Source organism: Aulonocara sp. 'chitande type north' Nkhata Bay, linkage group LG18, assembly GCF_057382095.1.
Source record: "Aulonocara sp. 'chitande type north' Nkhata Bay isolate Kocher_YH1m ecotype deep benthic linkage group LG18, A_spYH_male_GT1.1, whole genome shotgun sequence".
NCBI classification, from domain to species: domain Eukaryota; kingdom Metazoa; phylum Chordata; class Actinopteri; order Cichliformes; family Cichlidae; genus Aulonocara; species Aulonocara sp. 'chitande type north' Nkhata Bay.
Window position 1 is genome coordinate 3,731,748 of NC_141361.1, and position 20,730 is coordinate 3,752,477.

Below are 20,730 nucleotides of genomic sequence, written 5' to 3' on the forward strand. Positions count from 1 at the left end.
TCAACTTAAACCTGTTTATTTTTGCTGTGGGTTCATAACTAGAGACTAGAAAGGTGAATAACACGATCCTAAACATTGGCAGCATGTGGGTAATTAAGCATTATTCTCAGTCTTGAGTACATCTCTAAATAAGTGTAAAGTCTTTCACTGTAGAACACGACTATACGCGTCCTTCAATGCTCCACAAACGGATGAGCAGCCTAGAAGGATTTCTACATTTACACCTTGGAGCTAAGGCAGAAATACCACGATTTACTGCATCTGTGCAGATTTTAGTTGGGATTTACAAATGCGAGTCTCTCACAGAGATCGAAACAAAGATGTTACAGAGACGATCAATAGAAAAACATCCACGAGGCTCCTGATGAGATGTAGTGGAAACTATGCCTCGGCTTTGGATGAATGACTACAGACAGACCCGAACTGTTCAGCAGCAGCTCGTCCAAGCAGTGTGTTCATTTGGCTGCAGCCACACTTGGAATTTTTGCTGCCACAAATAAAAACTGTCACCAGCGTACGTACTCGCGCAACCCGAATATAGACGCTCGACCGTTCTGACATGTTGCTACTGTGGCTGTAATCGCTTGTGGCCAGTCTGTCAGCCAGCGCTGGAGAGCTGTGACTCGATGAAATGTTCTGGTATGCAAATGATTTAACATGATGATGATGCGCATTATATTTTTGCAGATCTAACTCAGTGATATTTTTACTGAATGCAGAATATCTGCTGCTTTAGTGTCAGCGAGGTCCACGTGACATCCTGCTTCTTTAAAGGCAGAATGAATCCAATTAAGCGGGACTGCCTCTGAATGAATCTATCAGCAGCCCCATCTTCTCGATCGGCCAGAGACTGAATTACACTGATCACATTAGGAGTTCAGCCACTGCCATTTCAATTAATCCCGCAGCAAAGACCGAGATTCCAAGAATGCAGTATTCTGGAAAACACAGCGGTTTCCACTGACCTCAGCTTCATTAGCAAATCTGAAAACATCGAGGCTCGGGCTATAACGCTTTGCTCTGGGCAGGCAGCGTGAAACTGAGCGGCGAACAGGAGTGCGGATCAGATAAATGAAAGGCACGTGGTCCCAACATGCCACCTTTTCCATGTCAAACCTCTGCGATCTTCAGTGGGTGAAATTACAGATTCCTTATTGCACACAGTCAACCGTCATCCATCCACTTTATTCTGGAAAATCGTGTTATGTGGAGCTATTATTTATTATCTGTAACATGCTGCTTAACAAAGGTTCTAATTACATAAAAACTGTGAATCATTCATAATAAAGTTGGAGCAGGTTTCCAGGTAAAACAGTAAACCTGCTGCTGGGAAACAACGGGGGTGTTGGCAGGTATGATGACTGAAATGCTAAAGCCAGAAAATGTTGACTGAACAATTAAGTCATTTCAAGCAAACACCCAGCTTGAAGCTCACAGTCGCACTCTGATTACGCTGCTTTTTATTTAGTTTCACCTAAAAAGTAGCCAAGAACAGAGAACCAAGCACATTTGTAGAGGAGCCTCTGATTGTGATGATTTATAGAATTAATACAGAACTATATAATCATAATATTTTACATAACTGTGAACTAGTTTTATAAGAATCTTTTCGAGTGGAGCTCAGACTGTGACCTTCCTCAGAGATGAAAAGCTACAAATCCAAGTCGACTGTGGGTGAAATATCTGCAAAGTTAAATGTCAGCAAAATGTCTAAAAATGTTAATGCAGAATAAGAGCAGAGAGAAAACTGCCAAAGGAATAAAAGAGAGGGACATTTTGAAGGTAGTTAGTTGTGACTGAAATTCAGGTTTTGATTTCCTGGTTTAGCGGTTTCCAACCCGGCACGCCGCTCAGATCAAGAGGATCTGACAGGAGAAAGATTTAAAACCACAATATGAAAGAAGACTTGATGCGACGCATGAAAGTCCTCACATCTGACTTCTGATGTCTGATCTGACTGAAATTTGATGCAACACATCAAAGTTTATTTATGCTTCTGTCACAAAGCATCTCAGATGTCATATCTTACATTATAATGAAGTCTAAGATCAGGACTCGGTCAAATACAGTTTGTAACCAGACTTTCAAAGGCAGGGATTACGCTCTCTGCTGATGTGGACTCGGAGCTTAACTTTCATTTGTCTGTGGCTTTTACATCAGTTTTACTTCTGTAATAGCTCACGTGTGTTCCTCACACTCCAGACATGCCACACATCTATTACAGGATCATTTTCAACAATCATCATGTTATTCAGACTGCATCGGGGTACGACTTACTGGAAAACTCAAACAACATTTCTAAACTCCTCCCCATCCAGCATGAAAGCATCTGATCTGCACTGACAGGAAACATGTTTCTTTTAATGGAAAAGAAGAAAACAGAAAATAGACAACAGAACATAAAAACCGAATGCAAAATTCACACAATGCAAAAATTACATTTAAACTAATCACAGGCAAACACTTCGCAGTAACAAATAAGTGAGATACAACAACTAAAAGGCTTAACTGAAGTGACACCTGAGGTGTGCCGACAGGCGGGCCGTGAGTCTCGAGTAGATCTGGTCTAATCTCCAAGACCTTTTGGAAAAAGCAGATTTTCAACAAATTGCTCCTGGGCGGCTGGAAGATGTTGGTCTTTCAGGATATTTTTAAAACGCTCAGTAAGCACAAGCTGACAAATCACTTATCAAACCAGTTATGACCATAAGGCTCGTAAATCGTGGACTGGTTTTAGATACGAGCACAAGCACAGCAATAAAAGACCCAAAGAAAATAAAAGACAAAGCGCCTCCATTGTTTCCAGGCTTGTATCTGAACGTATGTGAAGAGCACCTGTGGCATCAGCCATCAGAGCCGTGCAGAGCTCCTGTAACAAATGACTTCAGTCTCTCACACGTGCTGTTTGGATGAGCGCTGCAACCTATAATCTGGCACAATCATGCATTCAGAGAGTGTATCCTGATATATCCTTGCCTGCTACAAGCAATGACCTGCATTACATTCTCTCTGAAAGCCACTACTATAACCAATATCACAGCCTGCAGCAGGGAAATCGAAGTGCTGCCTGCCATCAACTCCTCACTCGCTGAGAAAACCGTTTGACTCCAAGCTTGGCTCTAAAAGGAAAGCTTTAACCATCAGACTGCTGTTGGAGCTACATTTAGTTAGCAGACATGCACATCAGTGAGAGCCCTCATAAAGACGTGCAGGGTGTACCGCAGGCAGGGACTTAATTGAGCGTGAAAGGCAGCGGATGACCTCTGGTGCTTCAGCGCTGCCGCCAATCAAACATCTGCCAGCCTGAAGCGGAAGGACGACCGCCCGCTACCCAAACACGCACACGCAGTCCTTCATGCTCAGCTTCATCTGGGAACACAGGCCGAAGCAGCTTCAGATACAAGTGGATTAACTTCGTGAACTCTGTGTTGGTTAACGAGTAAATGTGAGGCAGCTGATCGAGTCGGCCATGTTTGAGAGATCTCGTTTACAAATGGATGCCATCAGCCCAGAAAGACTTCCTGTGACCAATCAAATTGTTGTTTTAGCTTTAAAAAAAAAAAAAAAAAAAAAAAAAAAGCTGTTTTTATTTGGTTCTTGTCCTTTTTTTAAACCATTGATGAGCTAACCAAGCAACTGTTAAGTACTAACGTGTGCAACAAACACAACAGCAGTCTTATATTGTAAAGACCCTGCAGCGTTAATCAGACGAGCCAATGAGCTGCAAAACAGGAGAGCTCTGAAGAGGAAAAGTAGAAAACTTTCATGCTAAAATCTTTTTGCATGAAACAGTTTTTGCCATTTATGCCTCCAAACTTTGAACAGCCAACATCACAACACGAGGGAAGGAAACACTACGGCTAATTGAGCCACACGATTTGAATCCAAATCAGGATTCTGGCTTCATACAATTTAATGAACACGACCTCATACTGCACCACGCAGCTCCAAGTTTCCTGGAAATAGTCGGGATGAGTAACAGTGTGTTAAGAGACAGATACACAACTGACACCAGACGATGAGAACAAAAATTCAAACATCTGGCACAGCAGAACGTGACGAGCTTGTTCCCAGAAGAACGTCGTCATCTGTTCTTTGCAAGTACTTCAGATTTAGCATAAGTGATGAATACCTGTAGAGCTGTGTCTATGACACAAAGCAACGTAACTGACTTAATGAGCTGCCAGCAAACACAGCACAAACTGCAGTATTATTAATGCGTGACGACAAAGTAAAACAGGTCAGTGGCTGCGAACATGAATCGCCCAACGTCAGCTCAGACGTCCATGAAAGCGAGCGTGCGCTCTGTCCATCTCACCTGAATCTCCAGCCAGTCGTGTTCCCCTCGGCAAAAGGTGAGAGTGCAATAAACACAGTGAGCACCGAAGGCTTCAGGTAAACGTGATGTCGGCCAGATGTTGACTTCATTTCCTGTTGTTTTTTATGCTCTTCTCAGCGGTGCACTGAATTTAGGTGAATGAGGAACAGTTTTATTTTGATGCGAAGATTTGCACTATACATAAAACTCAAAGCATAATCCTGATAAATAACCTGATAAATATCATTGTGGTCATAACTGCACCCGTAACAGATAACTCCCCGGAAATGTTCTAACAGCTGGAACCAAACTACAGCAGCTTATTCCCAGAACCTCACGTGGGATGCTGAGATTTCTCTCACTTCTCGCTTGTTTTGTGTCTCCTGCATAAAAGCAAAGTTGAGCCATTCAGCTCCAGCTCCAGCGAGCTCCTCCTCCATTTCTGAAAGTCGGCGACGTCGGACGAGCCGATGGGTTTTCGACATCCTGCGAGAAACAGTCACTCAGGTTTATCGCTGCTTTTTGGCTGCTGTGAAAATAATTTCCGAACTTTTGGGATTAATAAGGCACAACTTTTGTATTTCATGGTGTAACTCAGCTCTTCCCCTCTCTTTCTGGAGTTTTCTGTATGTTTGAGCATTTTAATATGTTCATACATCTAAGTAGCTCTTTGAATGCCACCCATACTCATTTATACATGACACAGCAATAAGAGAATCTAGCACTCACATTTGTACAGGCACAAATCCTACAGACACACACCCATGCATGCGTGCACGCACACACACACCGTCTGCAGCTGCTGAGGCGACTGTGAGCTTCGATTCAAAAACAAAAGCAGTCAGAAAGCGTCAGGATCCCTCACAACATGAAATCTGTGCATTCGCCATCATTGGTCTCGAGGCACGTCAGTCAAGGAGCACCGGCAGCTGATTGGACGACCGAGACGAGCAGATCGATGGCCGCTGCCACGCAGGCTTCATCCCCGAGACCTGGACTCTGTCAGCCTCTCTCACTGTGCCAATGTCTCTCACACACAGACACCCTCACACACAGGAGAGGTATTGCTTATTAAAAAGAAGCTCCCTACCCGACTCGTTGTTCTCTGAATCCATCTTGTTGGAGGCGACGCAGAGGACGGCCTGCCAGGTGGACCTCGACTCCACAGTCTCTCTCTCCCTCTCCTTTTTTTGTTTCCAGCCTCGCTCGCTCGCTCCCTCTCTCCTCCCCCCTCCTCACATGCTGACACTCACCACTGACCTTGCAGTGCTCGTTTCCCCTCGCCGCCGGCAGCGGCAGAGCAGCAGCAGCTCAGCTAAACGCCGCAGGTGAAGCTGCAACGCTGCAGAGTGGCTCCAAAAAACCACGTCGGTATCATTCCCCCACCGACGGCTGAGGGGAAAGGATGCTAAAACACACACGCAGATGCACACACACTCTGGAGAGCTGACATAATGAGCGTGTGTGTTCTGGCTTTGTGCGTGTGCGGGGTCGACGGTGTTTTAATCATCCTGATTGGAGAGTAATTACGCAGATTTGTTGAGAGACTGCTGCTGAAGGAATTTGGCGTTTTTAAAAATGTGTGTGAGCATGTGCATTTACATCTGTGTGAGTGTGTGTGGGCCTCTGCGATTGTGTAACTCAGGACTAATTTTAGTTGAAGACCTTGAACACGAGGACGTTTCTCAGAAGTAAAGAACATTTCAGAAAGCTGGTGCGATTCAAAGAGAGACGACATTCAGAGCCAGGTTTTCTCTTTCACGATGATCTGCTCTTTGAACAGATCCTCACTGTTACCCTCCCGCTGTGACCGGCCCCACGGCGCTCAAGGACGACGTCTAAATGTGGACATTTGGCTGCAACCTCAGCTCCGAATGTTGAGCACAAACATGAATCGATGCTGGTTCAGGCGGTGCTGCAACCGCAGGCACGGGAGCGTTAAAAAGATGACAAGAGGACGGTTTCTCTAACAGATATTGATCCTAAACACACCTCAACATTCACAACAAGAGGCACAAACTGAAGGTGTCATCACAGCTAGCAGGAATCAAACGCAAAAAGTCGAAACCTCGTGCAGGACAAATGTGGGAAACTGCCCCAAACAAGAACTCAGAGACTCTCAGCTCCCCAGAAAACCTCGACGAGTTCTCACACCTGCCAGAGAGCCATCACCAAGAGCGCTGTCACACAGGCCTAGAGACTGGCTGCCAACCACCTGGCAAATACCTGGAAACCACTTGGCAACCAGCGGTCGCTAGGAAAATTGAACCCTATAAAATCCTTGACCAGCTTTGACGCCTGCCAAACAGCTGCTAGTGCTCGGGGTTAAAAATAACAACAGTCGTTATCTGGTTTTAGAAACATGCTTAATAAGTTTGCTGATGTGGCACAAAATGAGGTTTTAAAAAGATGTTTTCATCTATGCTAGTGAGCAAACTTATGGATTTATTCAGTCTGTTTTTAAAAGAGTTCACGTTTCAGTCCAAACAGAAGCTCAGCCAAGTTGCACTTTCAATTTCAGAGGGTTAGTGTAGACATGGTCTCGGGTTCAAGGTTAGATAGCGGAGAAATGCTTGATGTCGGGTCCTCGCGAGTGTGGAGCAGCTCGGTGCGTAACGGCCACAGATGGCTGCTGCAGATACCGTCATACCTCACACAGTCAGGCGGCTCAGGCTCTAATTTTAGAGTCAGACTGAGCTGAAAACACTCCAGACAGGCACAAATCACAGCAGCGCTCGGTCTGTTAAAATTACCTAAAACTTTTATCGCAGGGCTCCGTTTCCTGAACCGCAGCGTAGTTCAAAAGATGCAATATCAGGACTAAATGGAGGGGACAGGACCAGATTTTATTCTGTTAGAGCAGCAAAAAACAACCAAAACAAGAATAACTGGTCAATTATTGAATGAACAGGGAAGGACACAGCTTCCACTTCCACTCTTATATAAACATACAGGCTGCAAAATTAAACCTGACAGAAACTGTTAAAAATAATCTCCAAATAAACACTTTTCCATTAAGTCGCCTTTATTTTGCTCAGACATTTGCCAGAAAACACTCAAAGCTTCAGTTACTGTTTCCTGCTGCTGCTACTTTTTGAAATATTTACATATTATATTTGCTACATTTTATTAATCTTGTGTAGATTTTGTTTTTCGTTTTTGTATTTACTACTTGTGAGAGACAAACAAAACTTTATTGTTCCTGAATTTACTGAGATATTCTAATTAGGGCTGCCACAAACGATTATTTTGATAGTCGACTAATCAGATCATCATCCACTGAACGTAAAAACGTACAGCTTATTGCACCAGCAGCATCTGCTCTTATATAACTATCATTAGCTTACAGCTTTAAGTGTTTAAGGTGCTAACTAAAAATAAAGACAAGATGATAGTTTGTTAAATTTTAATGAAATTTGCAGATTGTTTCGGTGAAGTTTAATAAACTCCTTGCTAGCTAAAATATAACAGGACACCGGAGTATATTCTGGAGCATCTCACACTTCTGATGATCAGCTGTCTGCTTGACGTTTATTCAGCTGTGTAAAAACTATAACTTTAATCTCAGCCAAACCGATTTACTCAGGAACAAATAAAACACTGAAAAAAAAGCAATAACATTTTTAAGTTATCTAAGTGACTTATATATCATGTTTAACCTGAGTAGCGAAAGACGGTGGTGGGTTTGAAAACGATTTGCCGGGAGTCCGGTGTTCTCACGGCTCTAGTGAGCCTAGCCCCCGGCTAGCTATCGAGCTAGTGGGTAACAGACGTCTCTGAAAACGTCGGAGCGCTTTTGAAAATATGTGGTGTCCTGATAAACTGAGCAGATATTTGAGGTTTACACAGCTACATTCTCGCCTGAAACTGTTAAACGTTTATTTTGTGACCCAGAAAGAATAATAAGAGTAACATTAAAACTAACTAGCTGCCGCCATTGTTGGAAACTGAGCTGGGCCGCGCTATGAATTCTGGGATAGGTTGGGCCACGAAGTATACAACCGACCCATCCTTCAAATCTGGGGAAACGAAGGGCGTATTTGTCGGACTCTACGAATTTGGACAGTATTCGTCGTGTCGGTGTAACATAATCGGCCTACAAACGCGGGCACAGGAGGATGCGGTTCCAGAATTTGGACACAGCTAAGATACCGGACACAGCTTCTTCTTCGAGGATTAACGGCAGCTGGCATCCTTGTACATGCAGTGCTGCCATCTTCCGTTTCAGTCCGTTATTACACTCTTAAATCCTACTACTTATTCCTGCGTCTTTTGGGATCTTACAAAGCTTAAAACGACGCGTCGACTATTAAATTAGTCGTCGATGATTTTGATAGTCGACGTAATCGTGGCAGCCCTAGTTCTGATGGTGTTTTATTAGCTTCTAGTTGTTTCTTAAATTAGCTTTTTATCAAACAGCTTCAAACCTAAAATAATAAAAATATGAACAGAATCTGAATACACACCAGCTGGGACGTGTATGTAATGTATCTCAGAGAAGATGGAGTTGATAACGAAGCTCAGCTGCACAAAACCATTTTGAACCACAAGGTGCATCCAGTATATTCCATGTGAGTCGTGAACTCTTATTAAAGCTACTGTTAACTCAACAATTACATTAAATTCATGTTAATATGACACCTAGCTGAGAGAAACAGACTTGGTCTGAGGTCAACGTCTGTCAGCTATCTGCGATGAACAAAGACCAGAAGCTAAAAATTAGCAACGTTTGGACAGTTGGTGAATTTACGCCAGTTGACACAACGTGCTCCCTTGTGACTACAGAGCTAAGGTTAGGCTAATATAAACATGCCAGCACAGGGAGGATGGAGCATGATGGTTAAACAGTTTTCAGTAAAAGTTCAAGGTCCGGGTCTCGAGCAGAGGTAAACACCATCAGGTGGCAGGAAGGCCACGCTGAAAATGGACCAAACGTCTGCGACGAGCCATCCACAGCACGAGCTTCGTTATCAACACATCGCTGATAGTTTTGGATAACGAAAAAGTCGTGAACGTGAGCTGAGCCGGCTCGAGAGCCATTCTTGGCTGACACGTTCAAACACCGTGAGCCCACAAAGCTCATTCGTACAGATGTGCATGGATCAAAGTCTCCCAGTTGTTGTGAGGTCCGTTTCTGCTTGACCTACAGCGCTAACCAGAAATGATAACAAAATGCTGACGACTGACCAGACCCCAATGACAAATCACATCACACAAAGTGAACAACTCTCTGAACTGTTACTAACATTCAACACATACATGATTTATTTAGTAGATTAACCTTTTTCTGACGTCTGTTTGGTATAAGATTAAGAATAGAGGTGTACAGAGGTATGAGTTCAGATAGCAGAGCACACGATCAAGGCTCATGTTTACATACATTAGTCAGCAGATCACATGATGATGTATGATGTTGCCCGTGTCTGTCAGTCACTCTGTTGTTCTCCAGTAAGATAACTCGTTGTTAGTTTACATATGAACCCGCAGCTACTGGAAGCTTTTAAGGTGGAAATATTTCCTACATATTATTTCATTTGAGTGTTAAGTGCTGTCATGAATTTGAGTCATTTGTCCTTACTGACTCGCACGTATGTCATGAAGATGTGAATATTACAATAAGGGGGTGGAACGGCAGCAGTATACCTATGAATACAAATCGATTGATTTATGAACTCCTTAAAGTCAAAATTCACAACTAATGTTTGTAATATTTAACCTCATCTATGACTCACTTGTATTGAAATGTTTCAAAACAATCAACTAAACGTGATTTCTTCCTGTTTAAATCGGCGTAACAGTAAATTAGATGCTGGGTTCATCACTAGTTTGAGCAGCCAGAGGGTTTTTTAGCCCCGCCCATGACCTTTTCCTACACCTGACCAAGTGAAGCCAAACATCAAACATCCAAGCAGGTCACTGCGTGGTGTTTGTAGACAGTGCTCATTTATGCCAAGCTTTAGTCACTTTGCTTATTCTAAAATAAGCAAAGTTTAGCTGTGTTTTTTTCCTCCTGCTCATTGTGTTCTGACATTCTTTCCACAGACTTCACAAACAGCCTCTCGCATCCAAAAAAGGACAGACTGCAGAGCCAGAGGGACCTCACAGCGAGCGTCTGGACCGCTACCGCGCGAGTCGCGTGTGCTCTGAAAACAAAACACCGAGAGAGGAACACGAGAGCGCCACGATGGACGGGTTGTGGTCTTTAGATACGACACTGTCAAGTCAAGTCAAGTCAACTTTATTTGTCAATTCTGCCACATGTACAGGACATACACAGAATAGAAATTGCGTTACTCTCAAACCCTAGTGATTAGAAAAATGCAAATAAAATAATTAAAAAGTAAAAATTTAAATAAATACAATACAATTTTACGTATAACAAAAAAAAAGCTATGCAATATACAATATTCAAGTAAGAAGGCATAGTGGTGCAAAATAGGCAAATAGTGCAAATGGAGATTTGGTAATGTACGGTAAGAGAAAGTGTAACAACAAAGTCTTATGAGGTAATGGCAGTCCAATGCTCCACAAAGTGACTGGTAACTGGTGCAGGCCAGTGAGTGCGTCAGAGAGTGAGTGTGTGTGTGTGTGTGACAGAGTTCAGTGAGACCGTGGTGGAGAAGAGGGGAGAGGAGGGCAGAATCGGGAGGGAGTTAAGCTTCCTGACAGCCTGATGGATGAAGCTGTCCTTTAGTCTGCTGGTCCTGGCCTGGAGACTCCGCAGTCTCCTCCCCGACGGCAGCAGCTTGAAGAAGCTTTGCATTGGGTGCGTGGGATCAGCCGCTATGCAAAGGGCTTTTTTAGTGAGACGGGTGCTGTAAATGTCCTGGAGGGAGGGGAGAGAGACACCAATGATCCTCTCTGCAGCTCTCACTATGCGTTGGAGGGTTCTATGGCAGGACGCATTGCAGGCTCCAAACCACACAGTGATGCAGCTCGACAGGATGCTCTCGATGGTGCCTCTGTAGAAAGTGTACATGATGGGGGCTGGTGCTCCTGCTCTTCTTAGTTTGCGGAGAAAGAAGAGACGCTGCTGTGATTTCTTGGCCAGTGCTGTGGTGTTGTACGTCCAGGAGAGATCCTCTGTGATGTGCACACCCAAGAACTTGGTGCTGCTCACTCTCTCCACAGACGCTCCGTCAATGGTCAGAGGAGCATGTTGGGTGTGCATTCTCCTGAAGTCCACAACAATCTCCTTCGTCTTCTCCACATTCAGAGAGAGATTGTTGTCAGCACACCATGTGGCCAGGCGTCTCACCTCACTTCTGTAGTCGGTCTCATCCCTGTTGCTAATGAGACCCACCACCGTTGTGTCGTCCGCAAACTTGATGAAGAGGTTGGAGCTGTGTGATGGAGTGCAGTCATGGGTCAGCAGAGTGAAGAGGAGGGGGCTCAGCACACATCCCTGCGGGGCCCCCGTGTTTAAAATGATGGTGCTGGATGTGTTACTGCCGACCCGTACTGTTTGAGGTCTTCCGGTGAGGAAATCCAACAGTGTGTACCTTTCTAAACAACAATCTAACTGCAAAAAAAAAAAATCTCTTTTAAAAACATGACGCTGAACTGAAAGGCAAGGTCTGGCAGCAAACAGCCATAAGGGAGCGATGTGGGAACTACAAGATTAAGCTGTGCCGTGAAGAAAACACTCTTCCTGTTTTCACAGCAAAGGTTAAAGGTTGGACTGACAGCAGCCTGAAATTCAGCTGGTCCATATCAAACATGCGGAGTTTAAATGTCAGCAGCCTCCTGATATGATGAGGTTCCCCCTCAGCTACAAAACCAAATACATTTTTATTCCACTAATAAATGTTAGAATATTTCCATCAAGCGACTGTACAGATGTGATCTGCTGATGATCCACAGGCTGCTTCCACACACCTGGCTGGAGAAATGAACGCTAGATGAATCAATCAGCTACGCAGCATAACCCGACCCAACCCTGCGTTTGCGAGGAAGGCGTGACGAGTTTTTGATTTGTCAGCTAGAATGACCGTCGTCTTTGTCCCCTGATCTCCAAGACTTGGAAGAACAATTTAATAAAAACTAAATCTACTTATGATTAGAATTGAGATTAAAGTCGTGATCGATGGCGACCTCAGAGGGTTAACATTATGTGGAAGCTGCACAGTCATTTTATAGCATCTGCAGTGAAAACTGGAAGCTTTGCCCCCCGTTTGGCTGTTTTACATGCTGCTGTTGTCCTGACAGAGGACTGCGGCTCAACATCTCTGTACCGACACCTGTGATACTGACAGCGACGCGTGCAAACACCCGACTACAAAACAGACCAGAAGAAAGGTGCAAAATCCATCCGAAAGTGCTGAAAAGCAGAGAGCTGGGCGTCAAACAACAAGCACAGAAAGATAAAAGCTTCCCCGTCTGCAAAGACGCAACCGGTGGGGGAAACAGAGCGAGGCGCATCTCCTTTGAAGTTATATTTAGGCCAAAATCCTCCTTTGCAGAACAAACCGTCTTCCACTGTGAATACAAATCACAGCCAACAACTGAGGGAGGAACCGTCCTAAGAGCACAGGAACCGACAGCTCACGTACAATTAGCCAGCGGAGCATCAAAACAGCACGGGCCCGCTGGGTTTCTTTCACTGCGACTCCTCCTGCATCCTAAATACTCCCGTGTTCCACCGAGGACGCAAACGGGCGACCAGCTTCTCATCCGACACAACTTTGAAGATGTGAGCGGACGGCGGGCCCTCGCCGCAGGTGGTCCTGATCTATTTAGACGCTTTTACAACGGCGTAAGCACCGACAACGCAAATAAAAGTGCAACGCAAATGGAAATAAACCTTTAAATGTTTTTTTTAATGGCAACCCTGCACACGCTAGCTGTGGCAGAAAAGAGGATTAAGTTATAGCACATCTATCATGTTAACCTTTATTCTGACACAGCTTGTAAAGTCTTCTGAACACTGCCTGATTTCTACTGATGATCTCTGAATGCGTCCTGCACTCTTCTCCGTTTCTTTCTTGGTCAAATGTTTCTCGATTCATTTTTTTTCTTTAGGGGATGAAAATCAATTAGCAGCCTGCTAATTTTAGATTGTGTAATCATCACCGTACGCTGGTGTCTCATCTTCTGAAGGTTACATTATTGCTGTTGTTTATGATTGTTTTCATGATCAATTAATCTGCCAGATATTTTTCTCGATTAACTGATGATGATGATCTGCAAAAGATCAGAAAATGGCAACAAATCCCAACAGTCTCCTAAAGGCCGAAGTCGTCGATCATCTCAGGCTGATCGTAAGTATGTTTCATTAAGCCAGGCCGCACATCGAGAAGTCTGAACCATCGGATCGATCAAGGAATCAAGACTGGGCCCGCTACAGGTACAAGCAGCTCAACAGGAAGGGAGAACCTGACCTTGTTTTTTCTTCAAATTAAAGAAAGAAACGTTGATCCCACCTGTAAATAACACAGGTGCTCCAACATTTCTTCTTATTTCTGATGTTTTTAAAGGTGTTCCAGTTCAGATTCCCTTTATAGCAGCTCTGATTTACAGCAGATTTGGTGATTCTTTTCATTCATGTTCAGAACAAAGCACCGAGCTTTTAGTAACCTTTATTTCTTTTTGCTGTCAGCTGCACCAGATCTCAAGAACTTCTATCACTCTCATTGAAGCAGTTCTCAAAATAAAGCTCCTCCAGCTTACTGCACGTGATGTTTTGTACATGATTTCCATTCATCCTGTGCCTCTTATGCCGAGTAATACTGCGGTTGTGTCCATTTGCAAAAGCGTTTACCTATGAATAACCCAAACTCGGCGCTGAACGTGGACGATGCTGCGCGGCCGTTGAATTCTGGCTGTTTGATAAATCGACCGTAACAGGGAAGCGAGTGACAGCGTTCACCAGGAATGGAAGAAACACATTTAAAAAGGTAAATATCACAAAAAAAACATCTGAAAATCACAGACGATGGCTGCAGTGGACACTTTTAACAATCTGTTTCATTCAGCTCTTCGTATGGTAGAATTTCAGGGGTTTCTGTGATTAGTCAATCTCCACTAATAACCCATGTGTAACTGTTTAAGATGGTTCACTTATCGACACTGGGCCAAAACAATTGGAAACTAAGACCTAAGACAGACCCAAAACTCCTGACTTCTTAAGACAAGCTGGTGCTGTTTGCTCAAAGCCTGCTGGTACAATCGATTTATAGCCAGTAGATGAAGACAGTTTTAAGGCAGGGTTGGTAAATGTGGCATCAGCAGACCTCCTGCAGCACTGGGACCAACCAGGCACTCTGCCAACATCCAAAGAAGTGACGACAGCATTATGAAAAACATTAGGCTTCTGGGGAGCGAGCAGAGGTGCTTCATCACAGAGCCGAAAGGCCACACGTAACTGTTTAAAGCATCGTTTAGTGGCTACAAGAAGACGGGCATCAGGATCTGAGTGGTAGACTGAAGCGTCCTCTTCAGATCACCCTGAATGTAAATGTCTCTGCATAATAACAGGAGAATAAAAAATGTTTCCCATCAGGAATATTTCCATTTATCTCCACTTATCTCCCCGTGCGCTTATCTGACTGTTCGTTCAGACTTAAAGAGCAGCAGCAGCACAGGGAGAGGCGACAGCAGCGACGGCGGGTTTGTCCTACATAATGACTTAATTGAGGTGGTTAACACTTTGAGGATAATAAGAGCCTCTAGACCACAACACACCCAGGAGTGAGAGCTCTGGAAATGGAGCAGCGCTCAGAAAAATCTGTGTCGACTATAAATGCCAACAGAACTGAAAATGAGCCAAATCAACACAGTTTTATCCACTTCCTGTCTCCCAGTGGCTCAGACGCACACGCCTGATTCAACTTTGACTGGGTAGGCTTGAAGCCAACCCTCCTTTAAGCTAGCTGTCTTCTGATTGGCTGTCCCTTGCAAACCGTGGGAATGAGATGACCATATTAGCGTCATTCCCTCGCAATGCTCCGATACTGAGTGTTTAAAGCAATCTGAAGCCTTGTACCTACACTGATGTCATAACTTGAAACTTGAGCCATGTTTGACATGGAATTAAGGAAACGTGACACCGATGCTGATTGGACGAGACTTTGGTTGGATGTACATGAGCATGGAGGGATCGTCGTTGAGACGACAGCGAGTTTGTAACGTCTGCTCCAGAATTCATGTGAAAAATAAGAAAAAAGTGACATCACCGCAGCTGCAGCCTGTTAGCATCTCCCTGTGAACCGACTGTTTAGCGAGCGGGGGAGGGGAGCAGCACATTCCTTCGCCCAATTAGCAGCCAAACAGAGGCGAGAATGAGCTGCGAGCGTGAAAAACTAAGGACCAATCACTGACGCCCACCATCTGTCTGGGAGCTCGTTTTAGAATAAAGTTATTTTAAACTTGGCCGTTAAATCGTTTTAAAATAAAGTGAAACAGTCACAAAGCGCTGTTTGTTGCCGACACCAACAGCACGCATGACTGAGACTCTTCAGTGGGATGCGTAACCATAGCAACCGAGAAACCTGAGCTCTGTAAAAACTGAGAACATTTTCATTTTTATTATCACAAACTGATCTGATTAACCCTCAGAGGTTTAGTCTCGTTTTGTCTCATCTTTATCGAGTAGTTTCCAAGTAAATGTAAATCCCTACTTTTATTCCCAGCGTAGGCCTTTACTTCAATCTGGAGTCATTTATTAAGGAAGTGTAAATCACAATATTATTATTATTAATAATAAAATATTATAATAATTAGTTCAGTGCTCTGAAGTGCTGCGTGTGTCCAAACAATGTTTTCACCCTTTAAAAGTGGAAAACTTTTAATGTTAAGTTAAACAAACATAAGGAGGGACGTTTGGGTCCAGCAAACACATGCATACATACATACATGCATGCATACATGTATACACGCACCCCTGCGCGGCTCCTTCAGCCCATCGGGGATCGATATTGAAAGCGTCACATTAACACTAATGCAATCAGCAGTTTACCACCAGGACTAATTATAGAGCAGACTCAAGGCCTGCAGGGATGCAGAGTCCTTGAAGCTGCAGATGCTGTCTGCAGCAAAACCGCCAGCATCCACACACATCAGCAGCCTGAAATACCACCTCCGTCTCCTCCTCCTCCACCCACCACCAGCACCAGCTACTGCTCCAAAGCATAATGAGTCCGTCTGGGGGGAGATTGTTTCTTGGCCCGCAGACTCGTTTCTCATCCTACTTGTCTCAGCAGCCAAGTGGGTTTTTAGGAGAGAAACGATCTGCAGTAAACAGCAGCTGGTTACCTGCCAGAGCTGCTGCTCGAGGAGGAGAAAAGGCGAGGGCGCCCAAAGTCCAACTTTCCCAAAATAGAAACAGTCAAGACTCCGCACACACACACACAGAGTCTGAAATCACGTATCGCTGATTCAAGATTAAAGGGGTTAAAGTGAGGACAGAGAGTAAGAAGGACAAGAAAAAAACCACTGCAGCAGATCACAGAAACCTCGATGTGTTTTTAATAAAAAGACTGATTTATTTTATTTGACTTCATCTTTAATGTAGCAGATAAAAGATGAGAGTTACAGAGAGCGAAAGAAGAAAAAAGCAAAACAAAAATGCTGAATTTTAAGATGATAAACTCCAATGTCGAGAGGTGTGACTCACTCCACCTACAGCCGGCAGAAAACAAAAATCCTGTCAAATCCCTGAGAATCAAACTTTAGGACTTCCTCTGTGATGAATGAGACGGGTTTTCAAACTCAGAAACAAGTTTTCACAGCAGAAAACTTAAATCCATCTTCTGCTGCTTCTCTGCATCTGGGCAGCAGTCCAAGCAGAGAGACCCAGACTCTGCTCTCTCTGGCCAACTCCTCCAGCTCTTCTGGGGGGGCACAGAGGTTTTTCCAGTCCAGCTGGGAGACATAATCACTCCAGCATGTTGTGGGTGCCCCGGGCGACATCCTGAACCACCTCACCCAGCTCCTATCAACGTGGAGAAGCAGCAGCTCTACTCTGAGTCCTTTAAAGTGATGGAGCTCCTCACTCTGTCTCTAAGGAAGAGCCCAGACATCCTTCAGAGAAACTCATTTCTGCAGCTCGTATCCATGAGCTCTTTCTTTCTATCACTATGCACAGCTCGCGACCACAGGTGAGGGCAGGAATCACTTCATCAACAGCCCTCTCTATACCACCACAGACCACCCCGACCTGTCTGTCACCGTCTGCACGAGGAAAAGAAATCCCTGAAACTATCAGAAGTTCACGTGTGACTTCTGCTGCGTTCTAGTAGACGTCATCAATCCATGAAATCCAGAAGCACCACAGCTTCTTTCCAAATGCTCAAACAAACAAACAAACAGCACTTGGACGGGTTTCATCTGGCACCGGTATCTTACACTGGAAGACGTCTCACGCATCCAGTGTGCTATATGAGAGCTGTTTTTATGTTTACACATGTTTTATTATTTACTTGAATACACCACAAAAGTTCAATGACAATAAATCCTTTGTGATGCCGACAGCAGCTGCGTCATTTCCACAAATCAAACTTTGTGGGCTGGATGCAGAAAATACCGTGAGGGGGGAAACAACAGGAAAAAAGCATCTGGATTCATTTCTGTTAAAGGGACCCAGTCGTCAAATTACCTCTGAGACTGCCTGACTGATGCTTCCTCTCTGCAACACACTTCCACAAAAACCCATAATATTCCAGGAATCTAATGAAGTGGACATCAGGGATTCAGCTGCGTGTGCATGTAGGTGAATGTTTAGGTCTGTCGATTGAAAATTAAGATCAATTCCTCCTTAATAAATGATTATGTTGAAACCAAGCTGACATTACAACTGCACCAGTAGTTACACAGCTGCTGCAGAGAGCAGTGATTTACATACAGGAGGAAATACATTCGTGTAATAAAGTCTTCAGTCATGGTGGTCTGAACTTACAGACACTGACAATGAAGTTTGACCAGTGTTCAGCCAGTTTAGGAGTGATAGGCTGGCTTCAGGCTACAAACAAGTCTGATCTTCAGAAATAAAGTGCAGCTTATTCACCTGGATGATCAAATAATGTTTGCAGCAGAGCAGGAGGAACAGCTCAGAGAAGCTAACTCGTGCCATCTCCTACAATTTATTCCTGTTTACAGCCCTGCTCTCATCGGCTGCTTTTCATCACATCAGAGGGTTAAACTCCACCTGGCCTCACAGGTCTGACCGCACCTTACACGCACTGGCAGCAGGAGTGACTCACAACAGCATTCAGAGGAAAAGCTTTAGATCAGAAATGATACTCAGCTATGAGTTTATATCAGCGTTATCACAGTTACTGCACGGCTCGAGGCAACGCTTGATAGATTTAGCCCACATCTCATCCTTATTTCTTTCACGGCACAGAAGCAGTTACACCCAACCGACAGGCGATGGTGAAAAGAGAAGGACGCAGTCTCCATTTTTAGATTTAAAAACGACTTGGATATTTTATTTGTGGGGCTTATCCTCCACCGAGCACCTTGTTTTGGTGTTTTTCTTGCTTTTCTTGCACCACATAAAAGTTTTTTCTGTATTGAAAGGCATTTTTATGTTTATTCGACAAAAGCAGACAATGGATGTACAAGTTACCACCCAAGTTTTCCAGTGGACACTCCCTACTGACGAGGACAATGATTCACTCTGAACCATGTGATGACATATCAGGCCCTTCCTTGTTAGATGTTGTCAGTAATGTTTTTCTGGAGTCGTAACTTCCAAACATTCTCTTGTCAAAACTTTTTTCTTCCTCGAGACCAATCTTGCTGAGCTGAGCAGATCTCGGCTGGAACTGAACTAAACAGCAAGTGAGTTTGACCTTTTAGGGATGGACAAAAGAGCTGCACTGTCGTAATATTCTCCATATTCACTGAAACTTAAATCATAACTGGGGTTTTTTTTTTTTTAAACAGTTAAATGAATTAGGGCCTTTGTATGTCAAAAGTAACAATCTGCAGCTTCTCAAATTAAAAAAACAAACAAAACAGATTATTTTGCTTCTAAACTGATTTGAAGATATGTGTTACACTCTATAAGTGAAACGTGTAACAATCTGGACTAAAAAAAAAAGATTCTCTACTTTGAGAAGCATTTTAAGGATGAAGATCATCAATTAATCGATTGATCCGTCATTTGCGGGGACTACAGGTGACACCTTAAAAATCCCACAGTGAAACAGTGATCATGAACACACCACCGCACTTTTTTTAGACAGCCATTTACCGTTGTAACAATTAGCCCAACACTTAAACGCAACACTGACACACCGGACTGTAGGGATAGCTGTCAAACATGTCAGCACACACACTCACACTCATTAGCACACACACTCACACTCATTGACACACACCGACATGCAGCTTACCGGCTGGCATTTCGGTACCGATGTACCGCAGTCCCCGTGTGTGTGTGTGATCGTCTGCCGAGCACCGACGGATCCGGGCTCAGTTAGTTAGCCTCCATGTAGCTCCTTCCCCGGCTGCTTTCTCTTTACCTGTAACGGCAGAAATCACCTGACTGTGGCTTCATAAGACACCTTCAACAGAGAGGCCGGGAGGCTCGTTAATGGGCTAAACAGGAACAGCGGTGTAAACACGGACCGTCCGGGAGGAATTAGCCCGGGAGAGGCTAATGTCTGCGGTCCAAACGGCTGCGGAGGGTTTACGGAGCGGAGACAGGCGGGAGGGGGACGTTAGGGGGAGAGAGTTGAGACGGTAACCGGTGGACATACCTGTGAGGAACCAGCAGCAGGAGGGCTCGTCAACTCCTACACATTACTACAGTGCTTCCTGCTTTACGGTGACAGATAAACACGGAAGTGTGTGTGTAGGAGCCAAAAACCGCCCCCGCTCTACATATGCTGCCTGCTCACCGGGACGGTGCTAATTATAGCCGCCTACGGGACCCCGGAGCTCACCGCAGAGGGTCAGCGATGCGTTTTTAGCCATGATGGAGTTCAGTCATGTTACCATGAGCTCATTATGAGATACATCACCTCAGCGCATGCTGGGTTTAAGTATGAGGGTCCAAAACGAACACACACACTGACTGAATATTTACATGATTATTTACATTTCAGCCTTTAAAAAAAAAAACTATGAGAAAGCACATGGGGACAGTGGGAAAGAAAAACTCCCTTTCAACACAAAGAAACCTCCAGCAGAACCAGGCTTAGGGAGGGCAGGCATCTGCTGTGATCAGTTGGAGGTGGGGGAGAATACACACTGTGAAAGAGAGCCAGAGATGAATAACTAATGACTGAATGCAGAGAGGTGAAATAGTCACAAAAACTAATTTTGTGGTTATTTTACTATTTTACTCATCACATTTGGAAACCACTATGAGCATTTTGGCTGCTGTCATACTTTATGGAGATATAAGTGTTTGACCCTATTTAGATAAATGGGCCGAGTGTTTATCAGCTAAATTATAAACCATA

General features: G+C 44.2%; 1 protein-coding gene across 6 annotated transcripts in view; it reads right to left on the bottom strand.

The window, feature by feature from the left end:
* The window catches only part of efr3a (EFR3 homolog A (S. cerevisiae)), a 110,747-nt gene extending 90,563 nt beyond the window's left edge, over positions 1–20,184 (bottom strand). Inside the window, exons 1-2 of one of the 6 annotated variants that reach the window (XM_086273427.1) lie at positions 20,023–20,184; positions 19,657–19,785 (exon numbers count right to left, since the gene is read on the bottom strand). In XM_086273427.1, the coding sequence (XP_086129553.1) occupies positions 19,657–19,666 (10 nt within the window). In that variant the 5' untranslated portion in view covers positions 19,667–19,785; positions 20,023–20,184. Of the gene's footprint in view, positions 1–5,408; positions 5,709–19,656; positions 19,786–19,891 lie in introns of those variants that run through there. The other 5 variants (XM_086273426.1, XM_086273425.1, XM_086273428.1 and 2 more) reach the window with 5 other exon arrangements.
* Between the last annotated feature and the right edge of the window lie 546 nt (positions 20,185–20,730).